The sequence below is a fragment of the Punica granatum genome, chromosome 5 (assembly GCF_007655135.1).
Source record: "Punica granatum isolate Tunisia-2019 chromosome 5, ASM765513v2, whole genome shotgun sequence".
Lineage (NCBI taxonomy): Eukaryota > Viridiplantae > Streptophyta > Magnoliopsida > Myrtales > Lythraceae > Punica > Punica granatum.
Window position 1 is genome coordinate 2,025,571 of NC_045131.1, and position 20,375 is coordinate 2,045,945.

At 42.7% G+C, this 20,375-nt stretch overlaps 5 protein-coding genes and 1 pseudogene across 7 annotated transcripts; 1 reads left to right on the plus strand and 5 right to left on the minus strand.

The window, feature by feature from the left end:
* Nucleotides 1-1,175: 1,175 nt before the first annotated feature.
* Nucleotides 1,176-3,042, minus strand: LOC116209220 (polygalacturonase inhibitor-like). Its single transcript, XM_031542806.1, has 2 exons — nucleotides 1,955-3,042; nucleotides 1,176-1,847 (listed from the first exon to the last, which is right to left on the minus strand). The coding sequence occupies exons 1-2, from the start codon at nucleotides 2,526-2,528 to the stop codon at nucleotides 1,423-1,425; spliced, it is 999 nt and encodes a 332-aa protein (XP_031398666.1). The 5' UTR covers nucleotides 2,529-3,042; the 3' UTR covers nucleotides 1,176-1,422.
* A 766-nt stretch (nucleotides 3,043-3,808) lies between these two features.
* Nucleotides 3,809-5,182, minus strand: LOC116209218 (polygalacturonase inhibitor-like). The gene is made up of 2 exons (XM_031542805.1): nucleotides 4,712-5,182; nucleotides 3,809-4,505 (listed from the first exon to the last, which is right to left on the minus strand). Exons 1-2 carry the CDS (start codon nucleotides 5,130-5,132, stop codon nucleotides 3,925-3,927), a joined length of 1,002 nt encoding a protein of 333 aa, XP_031398665.1. The 5' UTR covers nucleotides 5,133-5,182; the 3' UTR covers nucleotides 3,809-3,924.
* Nucleotides 5,183-5,885: 703 nt separating this feature from the next.
* LOC116209217 (polygalacturonase inhibitor-like) lies at nucleotides 5,886-7,462 on the minus strand. Its single transcript, XM_031542804.1, has 2 exons — nucleotides 6,984-7,462; nucleotides 5,886-6,808 (listed from the first exon to the last, which is right to left on the minus strand). The coding sequence occupies exons 1-2, from the start codon at nucleotides 7,417-7,419 to the stop codon at nucleotides 6,228-6,230; spliced, it is 1,017 nt and encodes a 338-aa protein (XP_031398664.1). The 5' UTR covers nucleotides 7,420-7,462; the 3' UTR covers nucleotides 5,886-6,227.
* A 743-nt stretch (nucleotides 7,463-8,205) lies between these two features.
* LOC116207816 lies at nucleotides 8,206-10,803 on the minus strand (annotated as a pseudogene).
* A 999-nt stretch (nucleotides 10,804-11,802) lies between these two features.
* Nucleotides 11,803-12,729, minus strand: LOC116209221 (polygalacturonase inhibitor-like). The gene has a single exon (XM_031542807.1). It carries the CDS (start codon nucleotides 12,642-12,644, stop codon nucleotides 12,003-12,005), a length of 642 nt encoding a protein of 213 aa, XP_031398667.1. The 5' UTR covers nucleotides 12,645-12,729; the 3' UTR covers nucleotides 11,803-12,002.
* A 3,208-nt stretch (nucleotides 12,730-15,937) lies between these two features.
* LOC116208764 (FT-interacting protein 1) lies at nucleotides 15,938-19,887 on the plus strand. 3 transcript variants are annotated; one of them, XM_031542319.1, is made up of 2 exons: nucleotides 15,938-16,185; nucleotides 17,269-19,887. In XM_031542319.1, the coding sequence occupies exon 2, from the start codon at nucleotides 17,356-17,358 to the stop codon at nucleotides 19,744-19,746; it is 2,391 nt and encodes a 796-aa protein (XP_031398179.1). In that variant the 5' UTR covers nucleotides 15,938-16,185; nucleotides 17,269-17,355; the 3' UTR covers nucleotides 19,747-19,887. The 3 variants fall into 3 exon arrangements, with proteins under 3 accessions (XP_031398179.1, XP_031398178.1, XP_031398176.1); XM_031542318.1 differs by lacking the exon at nucleotides 15,938-16,185 and adding an exon at nucleotides 16,766-17,155; XM_031542316.1 differs by lacking the exon at nucleotides 15,938-16,185 and adding an exon at nucleotides 16,767-17,212 and having other exon boundaries at nucleotides 17,302-19,887.
* The last annotated feature ends 488 nt before the right edge of the window (nucleotides 19,888-20,375 follow it).

Consider the following 20,375-nt stretch of genomic DNA (forward strand, 5'->3'; position numbering starts at 1 on the left):
CAGATCCGAATTTTAGCTTGGTCGATTTGGGTCAAGTTTATAGTCCGGAGCCGAGATCACATATTGGCCGGTGTGCCCCAATATGAAGATTGTATGCAAATCTAAGAAATTAGATTGGCGGAACACCGTTCCATTTCCCTACCTAAAGTTTTTTTCGGTGAGTTTTTTCCTACCCAAAGTTGAATAGTTGATCAAATGATTGAGTAACGGTGCGTTTGTTTCAATTTAATCAAAATAAGTGCTCAAATGTTAGTTATAAGGAAAGACGAATTGGAGAAAGAGGAAAAGATGAAAAGTGGGGTTATATACTACTTATTCATTAAGTTAAAAACTACTTAATGAGTTAAATAAAAATATTTAACATAATGAAATAAATTTTTTTTTTCACTTATTAGTGTCATTTCTTCTTCACAAAACATATCCTCATCTTTATCACTTATCCTCCATTTCTATACATTTCATTCTTTAACCAATTAAATATTTAATTTTTAAACACTGAATTTATCAAACGCCATCTAAAACTATTCAAGAAGAATGTTAGTAGAGGTAATCGGTTTCGGGTGCCTTGTATTTTTCACGATATTCAGACCCTACCATATAAGGTACAGGTTCCAAGATTTTAGAACTAGACCTTACCATGTTGAATCTTGGAACCGGAACCTATATTATACCACAGGTTCCAAGTATCATGTTAGAACCTGTAAATTTTTTTGTCTTGCTAAATAAAATAAAAAATATCACATACATAATCAGTAATCACGCCAAATAAAATATTAGCAAAGATTTAGATTAATCCACAATCAAAATATATATATATATATATGTTTCATCAATCCATCGACAAAATTAAATATTCATAATACGATCTCACATAGTAAAGTGTTTATGTTCTGATTCATTAGAGGAGACGGTAACTTTACTCTTTTCTCTTTTTTTATTATTATAAATAATCGGTTCTGAGTATTCTATAGGCAGGAATTGGAATCGGAATCGATTTTCACCGGTTTCTGATTTTAATATCCGAAACCTACCATATTTTTAATACGAGCTACCCGGATCCTACCCTAACGGATAGGTTCCGACCGATTCCGGGTATACCCGATACCCTTGCACACTCCTAACAATTAGCGTAGTAAACAAAAAAAAGTACGCATATCGAATCATGAAGTAATATATTGAGTCAAACACAGTGGATCCCCGCTTTATTACTTCAATCAATCAATCGGATAATTAATTCATACCGCGTTCAATTCAAAATAAGTCCCTATACCCTGTATCTTGGACGCGGTATCGGGAAGGGGGAAAACCATAGAAAATAAAATTTGCAGATTCGAGACTCCAACGGGGTTAATGGAGCCGCATCTGGCAAGCCTTGAGCTCCATGGAGCCCAACCCAACCGGGCCATTATGATCGTGGCTAGTTTACGAGCAGGTCACATTGAGCGGAGCTCCACAGAGGCACCGGTTATGGAAGTAGGTGGTATAGTCAAAACTCTGGAGCCTCCCTCCTACCGGAATCTGACCGCAGAGCCTGTTGTAGCTCACGTTGAAGATCTGCAGGTATTGCAATTCAGTCATTGCCTTTGGGAAGCTCCCGTAGATCTTGTTGTGGTTTAGGTCCAGGGAGATCAATTCATTATACACCTCAAGCTTCGTCATGTCGAACTCGAACTGGTTCCGGGAGAAGTCCATGATCTGCGTGGTCTTGTTTGGCCCGAAGAACATGGATATGTCCCCTTTAAGCTTGTTACGGGACACATCCACCTGCCCGAAGTCCGTGTCCTTGAATGAAGCTGGGATCTCGCCGGTGAGGCCATTGTGAGACAGGATAAGGTACAGGCCATTACCTGTTAAAACGGCAAATATATCATCACATAGGACGATTAATAAGTACCGCATAGAAAAAATTTCAGACGGAGGCATAGTGTTAAATTCAATATGTGACGTCAATAACCTTTGATGGCGGAGAGGGAGGCAGGAATTGTGCCAGTGAGCTTATTTCTGTCGAGGCGGAGGGATGAAAGGGGGCGGAGGGTGGAGAGGGAGCTCGGGATTGAACCAGACAAGTTGTTGAAGGAGAGATGGAGATAGACGAGGTTCTGAAGCTTGCTGAGGAAGGAGGGGACGGGACCAGTGAGGTTGTTCCAGGTGAGGTCGAGGTACTTAAGGTTCTTGAGCTTGGTGATGGCATAGGGGATGGGCCCGGTGAGGTTGGCCTGCTTGTGGAGTCTCAGTGTCTCGAGATAAGGGAGGTTGCCGATGGCGGCGGGGATTTGTCCCGGAAGGTCCCCGACGACCACCGTGACGGAGGTGATCCGGTGGGTGGTCTCATCACACTCCACGTTGTTCCACTCGACGCAGCAGTCGGTGTCGGGCTTCCACGAGATCAGGACGTAAGGGTCATTGAAGGCCTCCTTGATCGCCAACAGGACCTTCTTGTCGCTCGGGTTGCAGAGCTCGGATGCGGTCGGGAAGAGGAGGTAATAGGAGAAGAGGAGAGCGGAGAGGAGATGAAGCGTGGTTGACATTGTCGCAAAGGTCGATCAGTACTGAGCGGATTCAGTGGCGATTGGGGAGATGTGTTAGTGAAGTATGTATGCCAAGGAAGATCGCACTGTTTATAGGGGAAGAGGCGGAGGAGAGAATACTGCTGGGTGTGATTGAATTGAATTGAATTGTTTAAAGGCGGGATGTGTGATCTCTGGTGGCTTGGAGAATAACACATGACATTTAGTCGTCACAGATAGGCTGGCGTTGAAATAATTGAATTGAAGGGCTTCATCACCTTTTTTTGATCTTCTTATGGTATATTCCTGGGGGAAGTACGTAGCATGCAATTAATTAATCGGGATTATGTAGAAATTAATCATGTTTAGAGCATTATTATTCAGAAGATGCCGGTATATATAGAGAGGTCTGTGGATGGCAGAAGGCTGGAGACCATCTGGTTGAAGCTCTATCAATCAAACTACATATACGTACACCAGCTGGAATGGAAGGAGCGGAACCCCATTTCCAGGATCCAGAAAAATGAGATGATAAATATTGGTTCTTGAGCACCGCTCATTCGAAATGGATTTTACGTTCGCACCTGCTTCTTGTTAATATGTCCTTTCAATAAAAAGCAAAGTAAATAGAATTTTCCGACAAAGAAGATTAAACAAGCACTCTCTGCCGGGCATGATTATTTTTTGGGATTATCCACTTTGGCGGGGGTCCACCAAATTGTATTCTCGATCATTATTGCAGACAGTGCTGACGTATTATGCCAAAAATAATTATCACGAGTTCGGCCTCGAGAAGTGGGCCCATGAACTGGAACTGGCTCCCTCTCTTTAAGCCTATCCTAATCCCATCCATGTTATGGTGGATCAGTTCATAGTCAGATTTTCTTAACAGTCTAAGGAGTTGATATTCTAAATATCCAATTCAATAAATAAACTAAGTATTAGATTTTGGCAGGAAAATTGTTTGTTTTAAAATCATGGATATTTTCTGAGGAGCCATTTGTTGGAAGAAAAAAGGCATCTAACAAGGTGGTCCGTATTTAATGGGGTTAACATGTTAGATTAGACGGTCGTGGCATTTTTAAAATCTCGCAGGTGGGTAATCCCATTAGGCTTGTTGCAATATTCGGGCCGACCTAGGAAAGATTGATCTCTGGGTGGGGACGGAGCTATGGATCTGACAGGTGGATTTGTTGAAGGATAAGCTCACATGTTTTTCATTCATGCTGACGGAGGGCTGCTTTTTATTTCTTGGCGATTGAAGAATGACTTATGACGATCGTTTGAACAGATACAGAGAATTGCAGGCAATAGTTTATATTTTTACCCGCTTAAAATGATATGCCTCAGTTATATATGCTGTTGCTGTCTGACGCGGCACAGAGACTTAATTCAGAACTGGTTGAACTGTGCCGGTTCACTTGCAGGTTACATTGAGGGGAGCACCGCACAAGCACCGGTTGTGGAAGTAAGCAGAGTAATCGAACCGAGTCTGTAGCGTCCCCCCTTGAGGAATCTGCCCGCAGAGCCTATTATAGCTCACATTGAAGGACTGCAACTCCAACTCAGTCATCACCGTTGGTATGCTCCCGTGAATCTTGTTATGGTTGATGTCAAAAAATGCCAAGCTCTTATGTATCTGAAGCTTCGACATGTCAAACTCGAACATGTTCCTCGAGAAATCCATGCTTTCTGTGGTCTTTTTGTACCCAAACAGCATGTATATGTCACCTTGGAGGTTGTTCCGAGAGAGGTCGATGTTCCTGAAGTCGATCTCCCCAAAAGAGGCAGGGACCTCACCAGAGAGCTGGTTATGGGACAGGATCAGGTAGAGGCTGTTGCCTTTCAGGTTCGCCAATGAGGCTGGGATTGTCCCAGTGAGCTTGTTCCTGCTCAGGTTAATGTAGCCAAGTTTTGGGATCTGTGAGAGCGAGCTCGGAATAGGACCCGTGAGGTTGTTGTAGGATAAGTTCAGATAAGTGAGGTTCTTGAGCTGGCCTGCCAAGTTCCAAGAGAAACAGAACACGGTGAGAAATAATTAAAAAAAGAAAAATTGCACCAAATTTGTACTCTAATTAATAACATTCTAACATTCATTTCCATTATGCCCTATACGTCTAGCACGAACCAAATTACAATGTTAACAGTCTACTTTAGCGTAGTAATCCATGAAAGCGACGATGTATTGTATGAATATGAATTACCAAGGTAACCGGGGATAGTGCCAGTGAGATTGACCCAGCTGATATCCAAAAAATTTAGGTACTTGAGCTTGGTGATGGAGTAAGGGATGGGGCCGGAGAGATTGGTCACTTTGTGGAAGATTATGGTCTGGAGGTAAGGGAAGTCACCAATGGCCTCAGGGATTCGACCAGGGAGGTCTATTTGGAGGAAGGCAAGGGCAGTGACACGGTTGGTGGTGTCATCACATGTCACGCCGTGCCACGAGCAGCAATCCAGGTCAAGAGTCCACAAGTCATGGCCGTTGCTCAGGGCCTTATTTATCTTGAGAAGGACTCTCTTGTCCTCCATGTGGCACTTGTCATCTTTCGAAAGCGAAGGACAGACAAGGAGGAGGGACAGGAGGACGAGGAGGAGGTGGTGGGTGATGGCAGAAGTCGGCATTATCGTTGTTGGCAATTGTATTCAATGATTTTAGGGGTGAGAAAGGATGTACATGGCTCTACTTATAGGGCAGGAAAGTGCCCAAGTTGCACTGCAAAGGCAAATTGTCTACTTTATTCTATTCAAAATGGCTTGGAGGAAACTTCTTGGGAGTGGTATCCTGGTTTTTCTATTCTCAGTTGGGGCAAAAGGAAACTTCTGTCCTGCATGATGTGGTGTACATATCTTGAATGGTCAGGCTGCCGTTGAAATTGACTTGGATATTCAATTTTGCTCCAAGAGAGGATCGTGGTTACAGTAGGCAATAGGGGAGGAACATAGAGCAAAGAGATGGAATACCTCGAACCTTAGAGATCTAGATGAGAGGCAGAGTGCTTCGTGTCGACCCCAGTTTCATGGGTGTGATCAGTATAATTCTTTAAGTGTAAACATACTTATCAAGCATTTTGCTCTGCTCAGCTGGGGTTTTAGAGGCACTGATGAGAAATGAAGCGAAGCTATTTCGAGATCCTGGGCAGACAAGGCATTTATCCTCTAGGCTAAATCGCTTTGTCCAATATAATCGGACAATCATTCCCGATGTAAATATCAACCGCATGCAGAATCTTGTTGACCATGCCGATACTTAACTTTTTCTTGTTGATAATACTTTAATCTTAAATTGCTCCGTTTAATTTGTCATGTTTCTCTTGATGTTAATTAAAAGGCGACATCGTAACTAAATAGAAAAGTAAGAGAAATGAAGCAAGCACATAGCGAACGCTTGAACACTTTTTTTTTTCGGTTACAAAGGAGGTTCATGGGCGTAGTAGAAGGAAATGGAAAGGAAAACTAAATAAAGGGGTACTCGCATAACGAGAATCGAACCCAGCACCTCTTGTTACCAGACGAGGTGTGTGTGCTCAACTCTTGAACACATTTAACAGAAGCCATAGCCCAACTCATACATTAATACTATCAAGAAGGAAAACCAGAAATTTGATTCAGTTTCATTAAAAGAAAAGGAAATACTAGGATAGGCGGGTCTAGTGCGTCGAACTTCATGAACTGTATTCCTGAGCAATCAGATGACCGATATAATTAGACTGGGGTAATTTACTTGCAGGCAACATCGAGAGGAGACCCACACAAGCACCGGTTATGGAAGTAAGCAGAGTAATCAAATCGAGTCTGCAATCTTCCACCTTGAGGAATCTTACCACACAGCCTATTGTAGCTCACATTGAATGACTGCAGTGCCAATTTAGTCATCACCTCTGGAATACTCCCAAAAACCCTGTTATGGTTGATGTCCAGATATACTAAGCTCTGGTGCACATGAAGCTTTGACATGTTGAACTCGAACATGTTCCTCGAGAAATCCATCATATACGTGGTCTTCTTGTACCCGAACAGCATGGATATGTCTCCTTGGAGCTTGTTCCGGGACAGGTCGATCTTCCCAAAGTCAATATCCTGAAATGAGGCTGGGATCTCTCCAGAGAGCTGGTTGTGGGACAGGATCAAATAGAGTTCGCTGCCCTTAAGGTTGACCAGCGAGGGTGGGATAGTCCCCGTAAGCTTGTTCTGGTCCAGGCCAATGTAGCCGAGCTTTGGGATCTGCCCGAGTGAGCTGGGGATTGGGCCAGTGAGGTTGTTATAGGACAAGTTCAGGTAAGTAAGGTTTTTGAGCTGGCCTGCATTACCAGATGAGAAACAGAAATAATCCAGATGAGTGCTGGATGGAGTGCTTAAGATAAATTAGTAGTAGAATCAAAATGACTGCCAGATAAATTATACGTAGAATCAACCCGTCACAGGCAGGTAAATAAGTGAGGCTTTCGATGTATATAATCTTAAATTATTGTTTACCGAGGAATTCCGGGATGGTGCCTGTGAGGTTGGCATAGCTGATTCTCAGGAAATCGAGGTACTTGACCTTGGTGATGGAGTAAGGGATGGGGCCAGAGAATTTGGTAACTTTGTGGAAGGATATGCTCTTGAGGTAAGGGAGGTCAGCGATGGCATCAGGAATTTGACCTGGGAGGTCCCCGTCAGAAATGAATATCTCGATGATACGGTTGGTGACATCATCGCACTTCACGCAGTACCAAGTGCAGCAGTCTATGTTGGGCTGCCACGAGGCCAGTAGGTAGGGGTTATTAAAGGCTTTCTTGATCTTCAGCAGAGCCTTCTTGTCGTCCGAGTGGCACTTCTCCTCTGAGAGCAAAGGCCGGAGGACGAGAAGAAGGGACAGGATGACAATGCCAAGGCGGAGGTCGGTGGCCACAGATCCCACAGTCAACATCTTTGGAGATATGAGGAATGGAGAGGCACAAATTGATAGGGAGGGGAAGGATTACTTTATAAGCCGGGGAGTCCCCACTGCCCATCTTCAATGCAAAGACAAATTGGAGTCCCCACTGCCCATCTTCAATGCGAAGACAAATTGCCCACTTTTTTCAAAGTGGCTATGTATAGATTTGGAGGGAAAACGTGAAGCCCCTTTTCGGCATAGTAGTAATAGTATTCATGTAAAAAAATGGATATGGGAGCCATTGGATTCCATTTTGGCTATCTGCAGGACGATCATCTTTTATGGTTCCCAATGTATAAATACCATAATGACAAGTGGCCGGAGGTCGATTTTTGTACCGATGAAGTGGTCATCACTATAATATGGATGTCACGCTTCCATTGAGTTGGAGTATATATGGACAATTGTAGTTTCGGGCTCCTCTGTTAGTAAGACAATGGTAAAACGAATTCTTTTGCAGGCTGATGTTTGATTTATTAACTGCAAATAGTAGGGGAAAAAAATGAAGTGAATGGACAGAGATCCGACCGATAAAAATTCAGATGATGAGAAGGAGAAGGAAACATCATGGATTCAACACATTTAACACAACTTAACGACATATTCATTGTACAGCATCACCAATTGAAGAGGGAACCCTACTCCGGTTAGTGATCTTCCAGAAATTTAAACTTTGACTTGGAGTTATAAGAAAAAAATTTACTATTAGGAGGATTTCGACTGTCTTGAACTTCATTTGCTAACAGATCTTCTGTTGGTCTTGGTCAGTCCGTTGGTTTATTTGCAGGTGTTGTTGAGAGGAGGACAGCACAAACACCGGTTATGGAAGTAACTAGAGTAGTCGAATTGAGTCTGCAGCTGTTCCCCTTGAGGAATCTTACCACACAGCCTATTGTAACTCACATTCAGACACTGCAACTCCAACTGAGTCATCACCTCTGGAATGCTCCCATAAATCTTGTAATGGTTAATGTCCAAGTATGTTAAGCCCTGATCTATTTGAAGATTCGAGATATTGAACTCGAACATGTTCCTCGAGAAATTCATTATTTGTACTGTCTTGTTGTATCCGAAAAAATTTGGATAAGTTGAATGAATAAAATTTCGAGAGAATATTTTCTCTATTTTTCCAAATTCGGCATTGATTGAATCAACGAATTTGATGTCTATTCCCTGGTATTCGTAGAATCAACAGGTTATAGAAGATTGTTTTCTAGCATTCGTACACGAATTAACAGATTATAATCATTCTTTTAGTTTCGCTGCGTCACAAGTCAACCTTCCCGAAGTCGAGCTCCCTGAATGAGGCCGGGATCTCGCCGGAGAGCTGGTTGTGGGACAGGATTAGGTTGAGGCTATTGCCTTTGAGGTTCACAAGCGAGGCGGGGATTGTCCCGGTAAGCTTGTTCCTGTCCAGGGCGATGTAGCCTAGATTCGGGATCTGAGAGAGGGAGCTTGGGATCGGGCCAGTGAGGATGTTGAAGGATAAAATCAGGTAAACAAGGTTCTTGAGTTGGCCTACCAAGTACATGTCACTTTCAATAGTCTTGGTTAAACTACTGTACTAATGAGGCTGGAAAGTCCACCAAGATTTATGCATATATTCTATGAATCTTAATTACTTAACATGCCGAGGAAATCAGGGATTGTCCCGGTGAGGTTGGACCAGCTGATGGTGAGGTCCTTGAGGTACTTCAGCTTGGTGATGGATTATGGGATGGGACCGGAGAAATTAGTGAGCTTGTGGAACAATATGATCTCGAGGTAAGGGAGGTCTCCGATGGCGTCAGGGATTCGGCCAGGGAGGTCGCCCTTGAAGATGGTGAGCTGGGTGATGCGGTGGGTGGTGAGGTCGCATTTCACACAGTACCCGGTGCAACAGTCCAATTCGGGATGCCACGGGGACAGCATGTAGGGGTCATTTTAGGCCTTCTTTATCTTCAGGAAGGCCCTCTTGTCCTCTTGGTGGCACTTCTTCTCCTTTGACAGCGAAGGTTGGAGCAGGAGGAGGAAGGAGGAACTGGGACTGGGTGGTGGTGGAAGTCAACATTATTGTCAAGTTAGCGGCTATTGAAGGTGATGAGTGATAGGAGGCAATGATGCCGATTTACGTGTATATCTGGTGGAGGGTAAGTGTAAGTGCCCACTGGAATGCAGAAACAAATTGTCTTAAGTCATGACTTTGAACTGAGAACACAGGAAACTTACGCTCTGCATGATAACAGCAAAAGAGAGAGAGCTGTTGAATTTGATCCGATTTGGATAAATGTTAGGTCCATCCAGGGAGGACATGGGAATGGAGAGAGTGGGGCTCCTAACTTAAAAAAAGGAGGAGTTCCGGAAAAGCTACGGCCACATCACATGCTTTCCCCCACTTGCAATGCAGAGGACAGGACCCCAAATAACAAAAGGAGTTTTTGTTTTCCAAGTCTCAGAAAAATCCCCAAAAGATCTGCTCTTTGCTCAAATTAGCAGTAAATGCCAAACACAATTTAATGAAAGTTTGAGAGAGAGAGTTTGATGGAATGATTTTCACATTTAATCACTATGAGTGCTGTATATCAGTATATATACAAGTAATTAGAGGATAAGAGAGAATGATATTATACTAACTGACTATCCTATTTACATGGTCTGAGGATTTCTCTAGTACAACAACTGAATCAGTTGAAGGAGAAATATCCGAACTGATTCCGTTAATACTCCCCCGCAAACTGGGCGTCGGTAAGAACCAAAGCCCGAGTTTGGACCGAAACGACTGAAAAGAGTCTCGAGACAGTGACTTCGTGAAGATGTCAGCAAGCTGCAATGAAGAGGGAACATAACGGGTAACGATGTTGCCTAAGGACTTCTCCCGAATGAAATGATAGTCGATTTCAACATGCTTAGTCGAGCATGGAAAACTGGATTGGCAGTTAGGTGCAAAGCAGAGATATTGTCTGAAAAGAGCAAAGACGGCTGAGATTGTGAAATGCCAATATCTCGAAGAATGAAGGAAACCCAAGTGAGCTCAGCTGCGGCAAAAGCGAGAGCGCGATATTCAGCTTCAGCGGTCGAGCGAGCTACAGTAGGTTGTTTCTTAGCACTCCATGAAATACAGTTAGCTCCAAGGAACATACAATAACCCGTTGTTGAGCGACGGGTAAGTTTACAGCCTGCCCAATCCGCGTCAACAAACGCAAAAAGGTCCAAAGAATTATTGGAATGAAACTGAAGTCCAACATCGAGAGTGCCCTTGATGAATCTCAACATTCTCTTAACTTGCTGAAAATTTGCCAAAGTGGGAGCATGCATGTGCTGGCAGACGGAATTAACAGCAAAGGAAAGATCGGAAAGTGAGATATTTCCATTGAGCTTATACGGACCTGGGCCCATTTTCACTTAAAAGCTCAAGCTGATAAATGGTGGTACCCAATCCATATATTAATCCATAGATTTTCCTTTTCTTTTTCGATGTGGAATTTATCCCATTTTACTCCTCAACACCTGCCCTCACATACAACGTGTGGTCTATATTTTTGCTTACACATTGTCATGTTCCCTTAAACACCTGCCCTCGACAATAGCCCGGCGTGGTGTGGGTGCGCACACGCGCGTAGGCACGTATACTCGTAACTTAGGCTTTGATACCATCTTAAATTTCCATTGGGCTTATACGGACCTGAGCTCATTTCCACTTATAAGCTCAAGCTAATAAGTGGTGGTACCCAAGCTATATATTAACCCATGGATTTTCCTTTTCTTTTCCGATGTGAGATTAATCCCAGTTTACTCCTCAACAAATTTATCATTGATTCCATTATCTGTAACCCCATTAAGAGGAGGATCTAGAAAGGTGACAATCAATTACCTGCTCTAGTGAGGGGGAGGGAGCTGCTTTGCCAGTAGTGCACTCATAGTATCTCGTCCATTCCCTGTGTAAGTACAAGGAAAATCATTGGGCATGCCGGTATTGTGATTTCTGTTTATTGGTAATGATCCAATATTTAAATTTTAAACTGCTCTACCTGATTATGTCAAGTTGATCAGGCAGTTTTTCGCGGTGATTGCGATGCAGATTGAAGTCTGTCTTTGACCTTGAATAATCTTTACCAACACAGACAGCCATATAGTTGCTGACACAGAAGATGATGTTATGGTTTATGCTCAGATATACAAGCTCTGGCGCATTTGATCATTAAAAAAAAAAGGAAAAAAAGAAAAGAAAGAAGAAGCTTCGATATGTTGAAACATGCTGAACTAGGACAGCTTTTTCCCAAGTTTATTGAAAAGCGTCCATCTCTAACAGATGCTCTGTTTTTGCCTGCTTGTAATGCGCGGAGTTCTAACGTTAATGATATGGAATTGGGCAATTGGCAACGGGAGGGAATTGAATACGAAGAAAAAAATATAATTAAGTAATAGTAATTATATATTCCGAGTATGAACTTTTGTTCATTTTATTTATTAAATATTGCAACAGGTTTGACAATATAAAGCACTTCTTAGGATCCTACACCGCTTTCATTTATTGACCAACTACTAATGGCATCCAGAAAGTGCAGACTCTTCTATAATTCATTGATCAATGAGCATCACTTGCAGCTGTCGAGCGGAGCTCCACACAAGCACTTGTTATCGGCATAGGAAGAGGCATCGAAGCTCTGAAGCTTGCCACCCACCGGGATTTGTCCACACAGCTGGTTGGAACTCAGATTCAATGCGTTCAAATTAGTGAGCTGCGTTAACTGTGACGGAATGCTTCCAGTGAGTTTGTTACTGTTCAAATATAGGAGCGTGAGCTCGTTGAGCTGGCCTAGGGCACTTGGGATCGAGCCGGTGAGGTTCAGGTAGTTCAGCCTCAGGAATGTGAGCCTCTTCAGCTTGCCTAAGGCCGACGGGATCGGGCCAGTGACATTGGATAAGTTGTTGAGATCCACCATCTCGAGGTAGGGTAGATTTCCAATAGCGGCAGGGATCTGGCCTGAGAGCTCGCCATCGAAGATAGTGAGCTGGTAGATGCGGTGGGTGGTGGAGTTGCATTTGACGTTGTACCAGCTACAGCAGTCAGTGTCGTTCTTCCACGAGGCCAGGATGTAGGGGTTGCCAAAAGCCGCCTTGATTTCTAGGAGGACTTTCTTGTCACTCGGGTTGCATTTCTCAGAGGAGGAAGGTGAGATCAAGAGTGCCGAAAATAAGAAGGTGAAGATGAAGGATGAGAGGAGAGAGTGATCCATATTTTTTTTTTCCAACGGCAGATGATTGATTAAGGATCTTAGTTATCAAGTGATTGAATGATTTGGCACTATGCGACAACCATGTATGCTTGTATTTATATAGGTCTGAAAATGCATATAATGGGTTTTAAATTGAAGCTTTTAATAAGAAAACTCAAGAAGGAAAAAAGCCAAATGAAACTATGAATTTGACCGGGCAAATTCAAAATTCAAATCATGTTAAATTTTGCTAGTTTGACTTGAATGGCTACCCAATTAATTAATTAGCAACATCGCAGCTTCGGTTCATAAAAAATGTATGGTCGGTCAGTCCTCCATCTCGGCTGCTCTAAAATCTTCTTTAAATCATACTACAATTTTGATATAAATAATTATTGAGGAATAAATAATTAAATCACATAGTATCCAACAATGTTAACATTCTAGATTAATACAAGTGTGGCATCTCAGAATCTCATAATAACTATTATTTAGAAAGATCCATGTATTGTTTTATCATGTTTTACCCAATCACATCATAAAAATAATGATGTAAAGCCTTTTACAATCGGCTAATTTACATGGAGGCTTGTGACCCATAAGTGATATCCAGAGATAAGAACATGCCTGTATCGACTAGGAATGTGACAGAAGATAGCAATCTTATCCATGAAAGGCCTATCCTCCTCTTCACTTTGTTGCTATTTTAAGCACACATGGAAGATTGGTGGAAACCTTCAAAAGGCCTTGTCAAGGAATATCGGGGTCTCGTTCATTCATTGATCCTAGTCTCGTTCATTCATTGATCCTAGTCTTATCTTTTTTTTTTTTTTTGCTAACCCGGGGTGTCCGGGCTTCGCCCGACTAATCCCCGGAACTCCATGAACCCCCGGCGACGCACGGAGCAGGTAATCACGCCAAAGGCGCTCTGGTGGCCCCAAGGGAATTCGAACCCGGGTCTCGGAGCAAACTTGGATGCTCATTAACTATTAGGTCAAATTCCTTGGGTTGATCCTAGTCTTTATCATGTAAGCCGTATTTAAAGCTAAAGCAAGTGGGACAAATCTCCAGATCGGGTGTTGCAGAAAGCAACTAGGAATGAATTCAGGATGGCGACGTGTCAAATTAAATTAGTCGGACTTTCTTCCATCTGACTCTCCAATGGCCCTTCACCAAGTAGAGCTTCCCCAGTTGGATGCAGTGGGAATATGCATCAATTTGATACTGGACGCAAATCGTAATCAAATGTGGCAATTTGATTGTCCCTGGTCCATATTTGCAGCCATTAATAAATGATCATGATTTTACATTTACACGCTTGCATGCCCACGTGTAAGATTTCTGACTTTTTCTTGGCCTTTTCCATAAAATGATTGAACCCCAGCCTACCCCCACGAAATAATGGAAAGAGGAATCTCTTAAACGACTAAACAGGAATCTCTGACTATGGAAAGAGGAGAGGAGACTCTGTAAAAAACTCTTGGTTCTTCTGACTCTGAACATTGACAATGCAAATAATAATTGACAATGCAAATAATAATAATAATAATAATAATAATAATGCAATGCCATTAAAAAATCTTTAGGATACTCTCGTAATGTTATATCGCATTACGGAATAATTACCCGTCCAATAAGTTGTTGAACTTGTCAAGTAAATTGATTTCTCTCTATTTTTATGGTCAATCTTTCTGAATTTCATTTTTCCATTTCAATTTCATTGTACTAGATTCATGATTCTTGGATTTGGCATAGTATTGAGAATGAGCTCATGTGTCCATCAGATTCCGGCTTCGAAACTCTTTAAAGACCACCGGAGCGATTTTGGAGTGATTATCCGCTCCCCGTTCGTCATCCTCCCCCATACCAACAGGAAAGGAACTGTAAGTAGCAAGATGGAATATTTTTCATGAGCATGGTAAACGGGCTTGGCCTCGGCTCAGATCCCAGGCCCAAGTTTACCAGAGTAGGCAGCCTTGCCCAGTCATTTGCTGGGTTCAACTGCACGGCCTGGATTAGTTTGGGCTTTTCCGGCCCCAAGGAAGCAAAAATTGACAATTCTCTGGACACGAATATATTATTTTAGCTCACGTAGCAAATTACGGATAATATATTCATATTATCGACTTATTAACCTGATTGAAGTGCTGAAAAGATTGTGCCTCCGCTCAATTTCGAGTAGATAACATGAGCATGCTGATGTTTATGTTCAAGCTTAGGGATTGTGACTTGCGAGGGACGGGGAGGGTCAATATTTATCGGTGGGTACGGTACAAGAAGTACTTTAAATCATCCACCTTCGGATAGTTTAACAATTAATATCAAGCATCAACAGTAGCATTAATCTGTAATCACGTCGTCCAATATTATGTCTTGAGAATGATTACCGGTGGGGGGCAATGCAAATAACTTTTGCCATGAGTGGGCTGCCACATATATATTATTGAGATGTCTTTAGATTTTTGTATTAGGAATCTTCGGCCTGTGTTTTTCGTCAGCTATTCTTATCTATATAGCGTGATGTCGCACGATTATTGGACTCAGATGATGAAGGCATTGCTAGTAAAGTGTAAAAGGATCAGCCGGCAATTGAATTTTTCCGCAGTTCGGAACACTTTTTGACAGAAAATTTTTCGGGAAAAAGCCAATTTTTGGTTCTCAACATTTAATTTCTTTTTCGTTTTCGTCCTAAACCTATTTTTGTTCCTTCAATCCTATCCTAAATGTTACATAATTTATTCATTTTAGTATTTTTTCGGTCAAAAAACTATTTTCCTGTTCAAAATGTTTTAAAATATATTATTTAAACAAAAGGAATCGATCCTGAATTTTTTTTAATTTAAAATATATTTTAAAAGTGTTTTGAATGTGAAAATATTTTTTTGATGGAAAAATTAACGGTGGGACAAAACGAACAAAATTATGCAACGTTTAGGATAGGATTGAACGAAAAAATAAGTTTAGGACGAAAATTTTTTAAAAAAAAAGTAAGTAAAGATTGAGGACCAAAAATGCCTTTTTTCCAAAAAAGTTCACCAAGAAATATGTACTATATCTTTAAATTTCGGTTGAATCCTAGTCCGTGTTACCAGGTCATGAGACTTCTGTTACCCTCACATCTGCATGGACAGATTTCCTTAATTGTCACTACAATGTCTCCCATCCACAAGATTCTTGATAGTTTCTGTAATGCAAGTCTCTCTCTTTACTTGAACGGCGTAAACAGGTGGATATCAACATTTTGATCACTCTCAGAGAAACCGAGTTTTTTTCCAATTACTCGATGCAAGGTCATCCCTCGGAATGGAGGATTCACGATCATGTTCCTACCACTTCAATTTCGAGCTTCCAGACCTTGCCTTCTGCTTTGGAATGGAACTTTTCACCTTCCATCACTTTCCTGCACAACAAAGGCTTCCTAGAGAAGCATCCCAGAAAGTCCAGTCCCAAAGTCTACACAGATCAAAGGGAGAAACCGAACAGCCTAACGCCGAATTAAAGGATGGGATGGGAATAAAGATAAGGGAATAACATTCTCACAAGTGCAAAAGCATCTTTATGGGTAAGGTCTCATGCCTTAAGCCTTTCTTTCTGCTTCACTTTTATCTCTCTTTGCATTAAGCCACGCTACCATACAGTGCTTTTAGGCTCCATGAGCTGGAATTTCCCAAACTCTTTATGCTCTCTAAGTTCCCTTTCTCCCCCTTCACATTTTGCCTGCAATGACAGCAGGAACCGAAAAAGGCATCCACCTGTCTGTTACTAAGAATCTTTTGTCCCTCGAAGACAAAGGTCCGGAAATGGAGGCCGAGAAGTTTAATGAGAATGCTAAGTGAAGAATCTGCAAAAGCTAATGCCATTAATATGCCAAGTAGCTTAATCAATACGATTGAATTTGCAGAAAGACCATCTTTGTCCTTTCAAGTGGGAATCACTCGACTTTTGCTAATCTATTGTGCTTATGCTTTCCCTAATTCAAAGGTTCAAGGCTTAATATGTTGCCTTTAGGAAAAGTGCTTTTGGAGGGAAAAAGAGAGAGAATAATTTGTTTTTCCTCCCCAAAAAACAAACTTCACAGAACTACACGAACAAGTAAATCTTGCCTCAAATCGAGAACCTGATTGTGTTCATATCCCATTCTTTACGAGAATAATAAACAAAATAATCGAAAAGGTCACATTGAGCTAGTAGTGGAGAATGGATATGTGAGGAGATGCTCTCACATTTTGGTCTAGAAACTGAAGGCAGGAGTCACTGCAAGAATTTCGCTAAATAGGGACGGTCCAATCCGTCTCTATACCACCCATAGAGACGGAATATAGATGATCTGGACACCTTTTCTAATTTTAGTGTTGCTATGCGTAGAGACGGACAGTTCTGTCCACACGAGACGAAAAATATCCGTCCCCATTCCGTCCCTGAACTACAAAAACTTACACTGCCACCGAGATCCTAAGCTATTAGCAAGTTCCCAGTTTCAGCAATCTCAAGAGTCTTGAAGTTTTTAAGCTCTTCAGTTACTCTCTTAGCAGGTTCTAAAACTTTGTTTGTGCAGCTTAGTTGATATAAAGGAGGAGTTAGTGTTCCAGGTGAGATGTATATTTCTTCCTTTGCTAACTAAGTACATATATATTTCTTATTTCAGACACCGAGGAAGCTCATTTATTTTGAAACGCAGACAACAAACTCTAAAGGAAAAAGCGACAGACGAGTTGCTTCAAAACTTCCACCAATGAGTACCCCAGCCCCTCCCAAGAACCCGGAAGAGTACAAGCTCAAAGACACGAAGCCGCAGCTAGGAGAAAGGTGGCCTCATGGAGGATTACGGGGTGTCGGCGGGTGGATAAGTAGCGAGAGAGGTACAAGCACTTATGACCTTGTTGAACAGATGTTCTACCTCTATGTTCGGGTCGTCAAGGCCAAGGATCTCCCAACAAACCCTGTGACAGGAAGCTGCGACCCTTACGTGGAGGTGATGCTAGGGAACTACAGGGGGAGGACGCAGAAATTTGAGAAGAAGACCAATCCCGAATGGAACCAGGTCTTTGCATTCTCCAAGGAGAAAATCCAATCCTCTGCCCTTGAAGTATATGTTCGGGATAGAGAGATAGTAACGCGGGACAATTACATAGGCAAGGTTGTGTTCGATATGAATGAGGTGCCGACCAGAGTTCCCCCTGACAGCCCTCTGGCACCTCAGTGGTATAGATTGGAAGATCCAAGGAAAGACAGCAAAGTAAAAGGAGAAGTCATGCTCGCGGTTTGGATGGGAACACAGGCTGATGAAGCTTTCCCGGAGGCTTGGCACTCTGATGCTGCAACGGTTCATGGGGAAGGGGTTTATAGCATCAGATCGAAGGTTTACGTTTCACCAAAGTTGTGGTACCTTAGGGTGAATGTTATCGAAGCTCAGGATGTGGAGCCTAACGATCGGGCTCAACTCCCACAGGCTTTCGTGAAAGCCCAAGTTGGGAACCAGACACTAAAGACAAAAGTCTGCCCGAACCGAACCAGCAATCCATTTTGGAACGAGGACCTGATATTTGTTGCAGCCGAGCCATTCGAGGAGCAGCTGGTGCTCACGGTGGAGAACAAGGTGGGACAAGGGAAGGATGGGGTGATGGGGAGACTAGCGGTTCCACTCAATGATTTTGAGAGGCGGCTTGATCACCGGCCGATTCATTCTCGCTGGTTCGACCTTGAGAAGTTTGGTTTCGGGGTCCTGGAAGTAGACAGGAGGCATGAGCTCAAGTTCTCAAGCAGGGTCCATCTCCGGGTTTGCCTTGAAGGCGCTTACCATGTCCTGGACGAGTCCACCATGTACTTAAGCGACCAGCGGCCGACTGCAAGAGAACTCTGGAAGCAGCCCATCGGAATACTTGAAGTGGGCATTCTGAGCGCTCAAGGGCTCCTTCCGATGAAGACAAAGGACGGTCGAGGAACCACTGACGCCTATTGTGTGGCCAAGTACGGTCAAAAATGGGTGAGAACAAGAACGATACTTGAGAACCTCAACCCGAAATGGAATGAGCAGTACACCTGGGAGGTCAATGACCCTTGCACCGTGATCACATTCGGAGTCTTCGACAACTGCCACTTGGGTGGGAACGAGAAATCCACAGCTGGTGGTGGGTCTAAAAATGATTCAAGAATCGGAAAGGTGAGGATCAGGCTGTCCACACTGGAGATGGACCGAATTTACACCCATGCTTACCCACTTCTAGTCCTGCAACCATCAGGACTGAAGAAGATGGGCGAGCTCCAGCTAGCGATTCGGTTTACCTGCCTTTCACTGGCGAATATGATCTACCTCTACTGGCATCCATTACTGCCGAAAATGCATTACTTACATCCTTTCACTGTGAACCAGCTTGATAGCCTGAGGTACCAGGCCATGAACATAGTAGCGGTTAGGCTTGGGAGGGCAGAGCCGCCCCTGAGGAAGGAGGTCGTAGAATACATGCTCGATGTGGACTCCCACATGTGGAGCATGAGGAGGAGCAAAGCCAACTTCTTTAGGATTGTGTCCCTATTCTCAGGTGTGATATCTATGAGCAGGTGGCTTGGAGAAGTTTGCCACTGGAAGAATCCAGTTACCACGGTCCTAGTCCATGTACTGTTCTTCATACTTATATGCTACCCCGAGCTGATACTTCCGACGATCTTCCTCTACATGTTCCTCATTGGGATATGGAACTACCGCTTCCGCCCAAGGCACCCGCCTCATATGGACCCAAAGCTCTCTTGGGCAGAGGCTGTTCACCCGGACGAGCTCGATGAGGAGTTTGACAGCTTCCCCACATCCAAGTCTCATGACGTGGCCCGGATGAGGTATGATAGGCTGAGAAGCGTCGCAGGAAGGATCCAGACAGTGGTGGGGGACATGGCGACCCAAGGGGAGAGACTTCAGGGCCTGCTGAGCTGGCGGGACCCTAGAGCTACTAGCCTCTTCGTGGTCTTCTGCCTTATTGCGGCTATTGCCCTTTACATAACTCCATTCAGGATAGTGGCTTTGGTTGCGGGCATATATTGGCTCCGGCATCCCAGGTTCCGAAGCAAGCTGCCATCGGTCCCAAGTAACTTCTTCAAAAGATTGCCTTCACGGGCTGACAGCATGCTCTGAAGTCTAAACTCTTGATCTACTGTCAATTTTTTATGCTAGCTCCATTCTCTTGTAACTGTGTTTTTCAATAAATCGTGTTCCGACTACAAGGTCTGCTTCAACAAATTGTGTACTAGATACACCCAAGTTTCGTCAGTAACATATTGAGGCGTGCCTTCAAATCGATAAATATCACATTACAGATCATAGACCTCAATTACGTAATGGTGATTTCAAAGCCGATCAACAAACGGAGTTGATTTGCAGATGAAGCTAATCAATAATGCGATCCCTTCGTGATCTATTGCCAACATAAAAACCGTCCGTTTGGCAATAGAGTTAAATTTCAAATTTAATTCCATTCCTATTGAAATAGGTAAAAGACAAATAAGTATGTTGGTGAATAAGTATTTATGTATATATATATATATATATATAAAAATGGGATAGTAATAATGGGGTTGAGGAAGAAGATAAAAAGGTAATGATTGTATTGTTGAATTATGAAAAAAAAATAATGATTATTAATGAATAGTTTAGAGAATTTAGTATTAAAAAATCAAATTGAATGGTAGTTAAGATATAAAAAAATTGAAGAAAAATGGAAAAAAAAAATAATAATTGTATTGTTAAATTGAAAAAAAAAAGTA

Bases quoted from the DNA above. Each gene is read 5' to 3' on its own strand.
- LOC116209220 (XM_031542806.1), bottom strand. From the start codon at position 2,528: ATGTCAACCACGCTTCATCTCCTCTCCGCTCTCCTCTTCTCCTATTAC. The intron at 1,848-1,954 runs GTTATTGACGTC...CCGTTTTAACAG, and splicing joins CTCCCTCTCCGCCATCAAAG to GTAATGGCCTGTACCTTATC.
- LOC116209218 (XM_031542805.1), bottom strand. From the start codon at position 5,132: ATGCCGACTTCTGCCATCACCCACCACCTCCTCCTCGTCCTCCTGTCC. The intron at 4,506-4,711 runs GTAATTCATATT...GGAACTTGGCAG, and splicing joins CACTATCCCCGGTTACCTTG to GCCAGCTCAAGAACCTCACT.
- LOC116209217 (XM_031542804.1), bottom strand. From the start codon at position 7,419: ATGTTGACTGTGGGATCTGTGGCCACCGACCTCCGCCTTGGCATTGTC. The intron at 6,809-6,983 runs GTAAACAATAAT...CTGGTAATGCAG, and splicing joins CACCATCCCGGAATTCCTCG to GCCAGCTCAAAAACCTTACT.
- LOC116209221 (XM_031542807.1), bottom strand. From the start codon at position 12,644: ATGGATCACTCTCTCCTCTCATCCTTCATCTTCACCTTCTTATTTTCG.
- LOC116208764 (XM_031542319.1), top strand. From the start codon at position 17,356: ATGAGTACCCCAGCCCCTCCCAAGAACCCGGAAGAGTACAAGCTCAAA.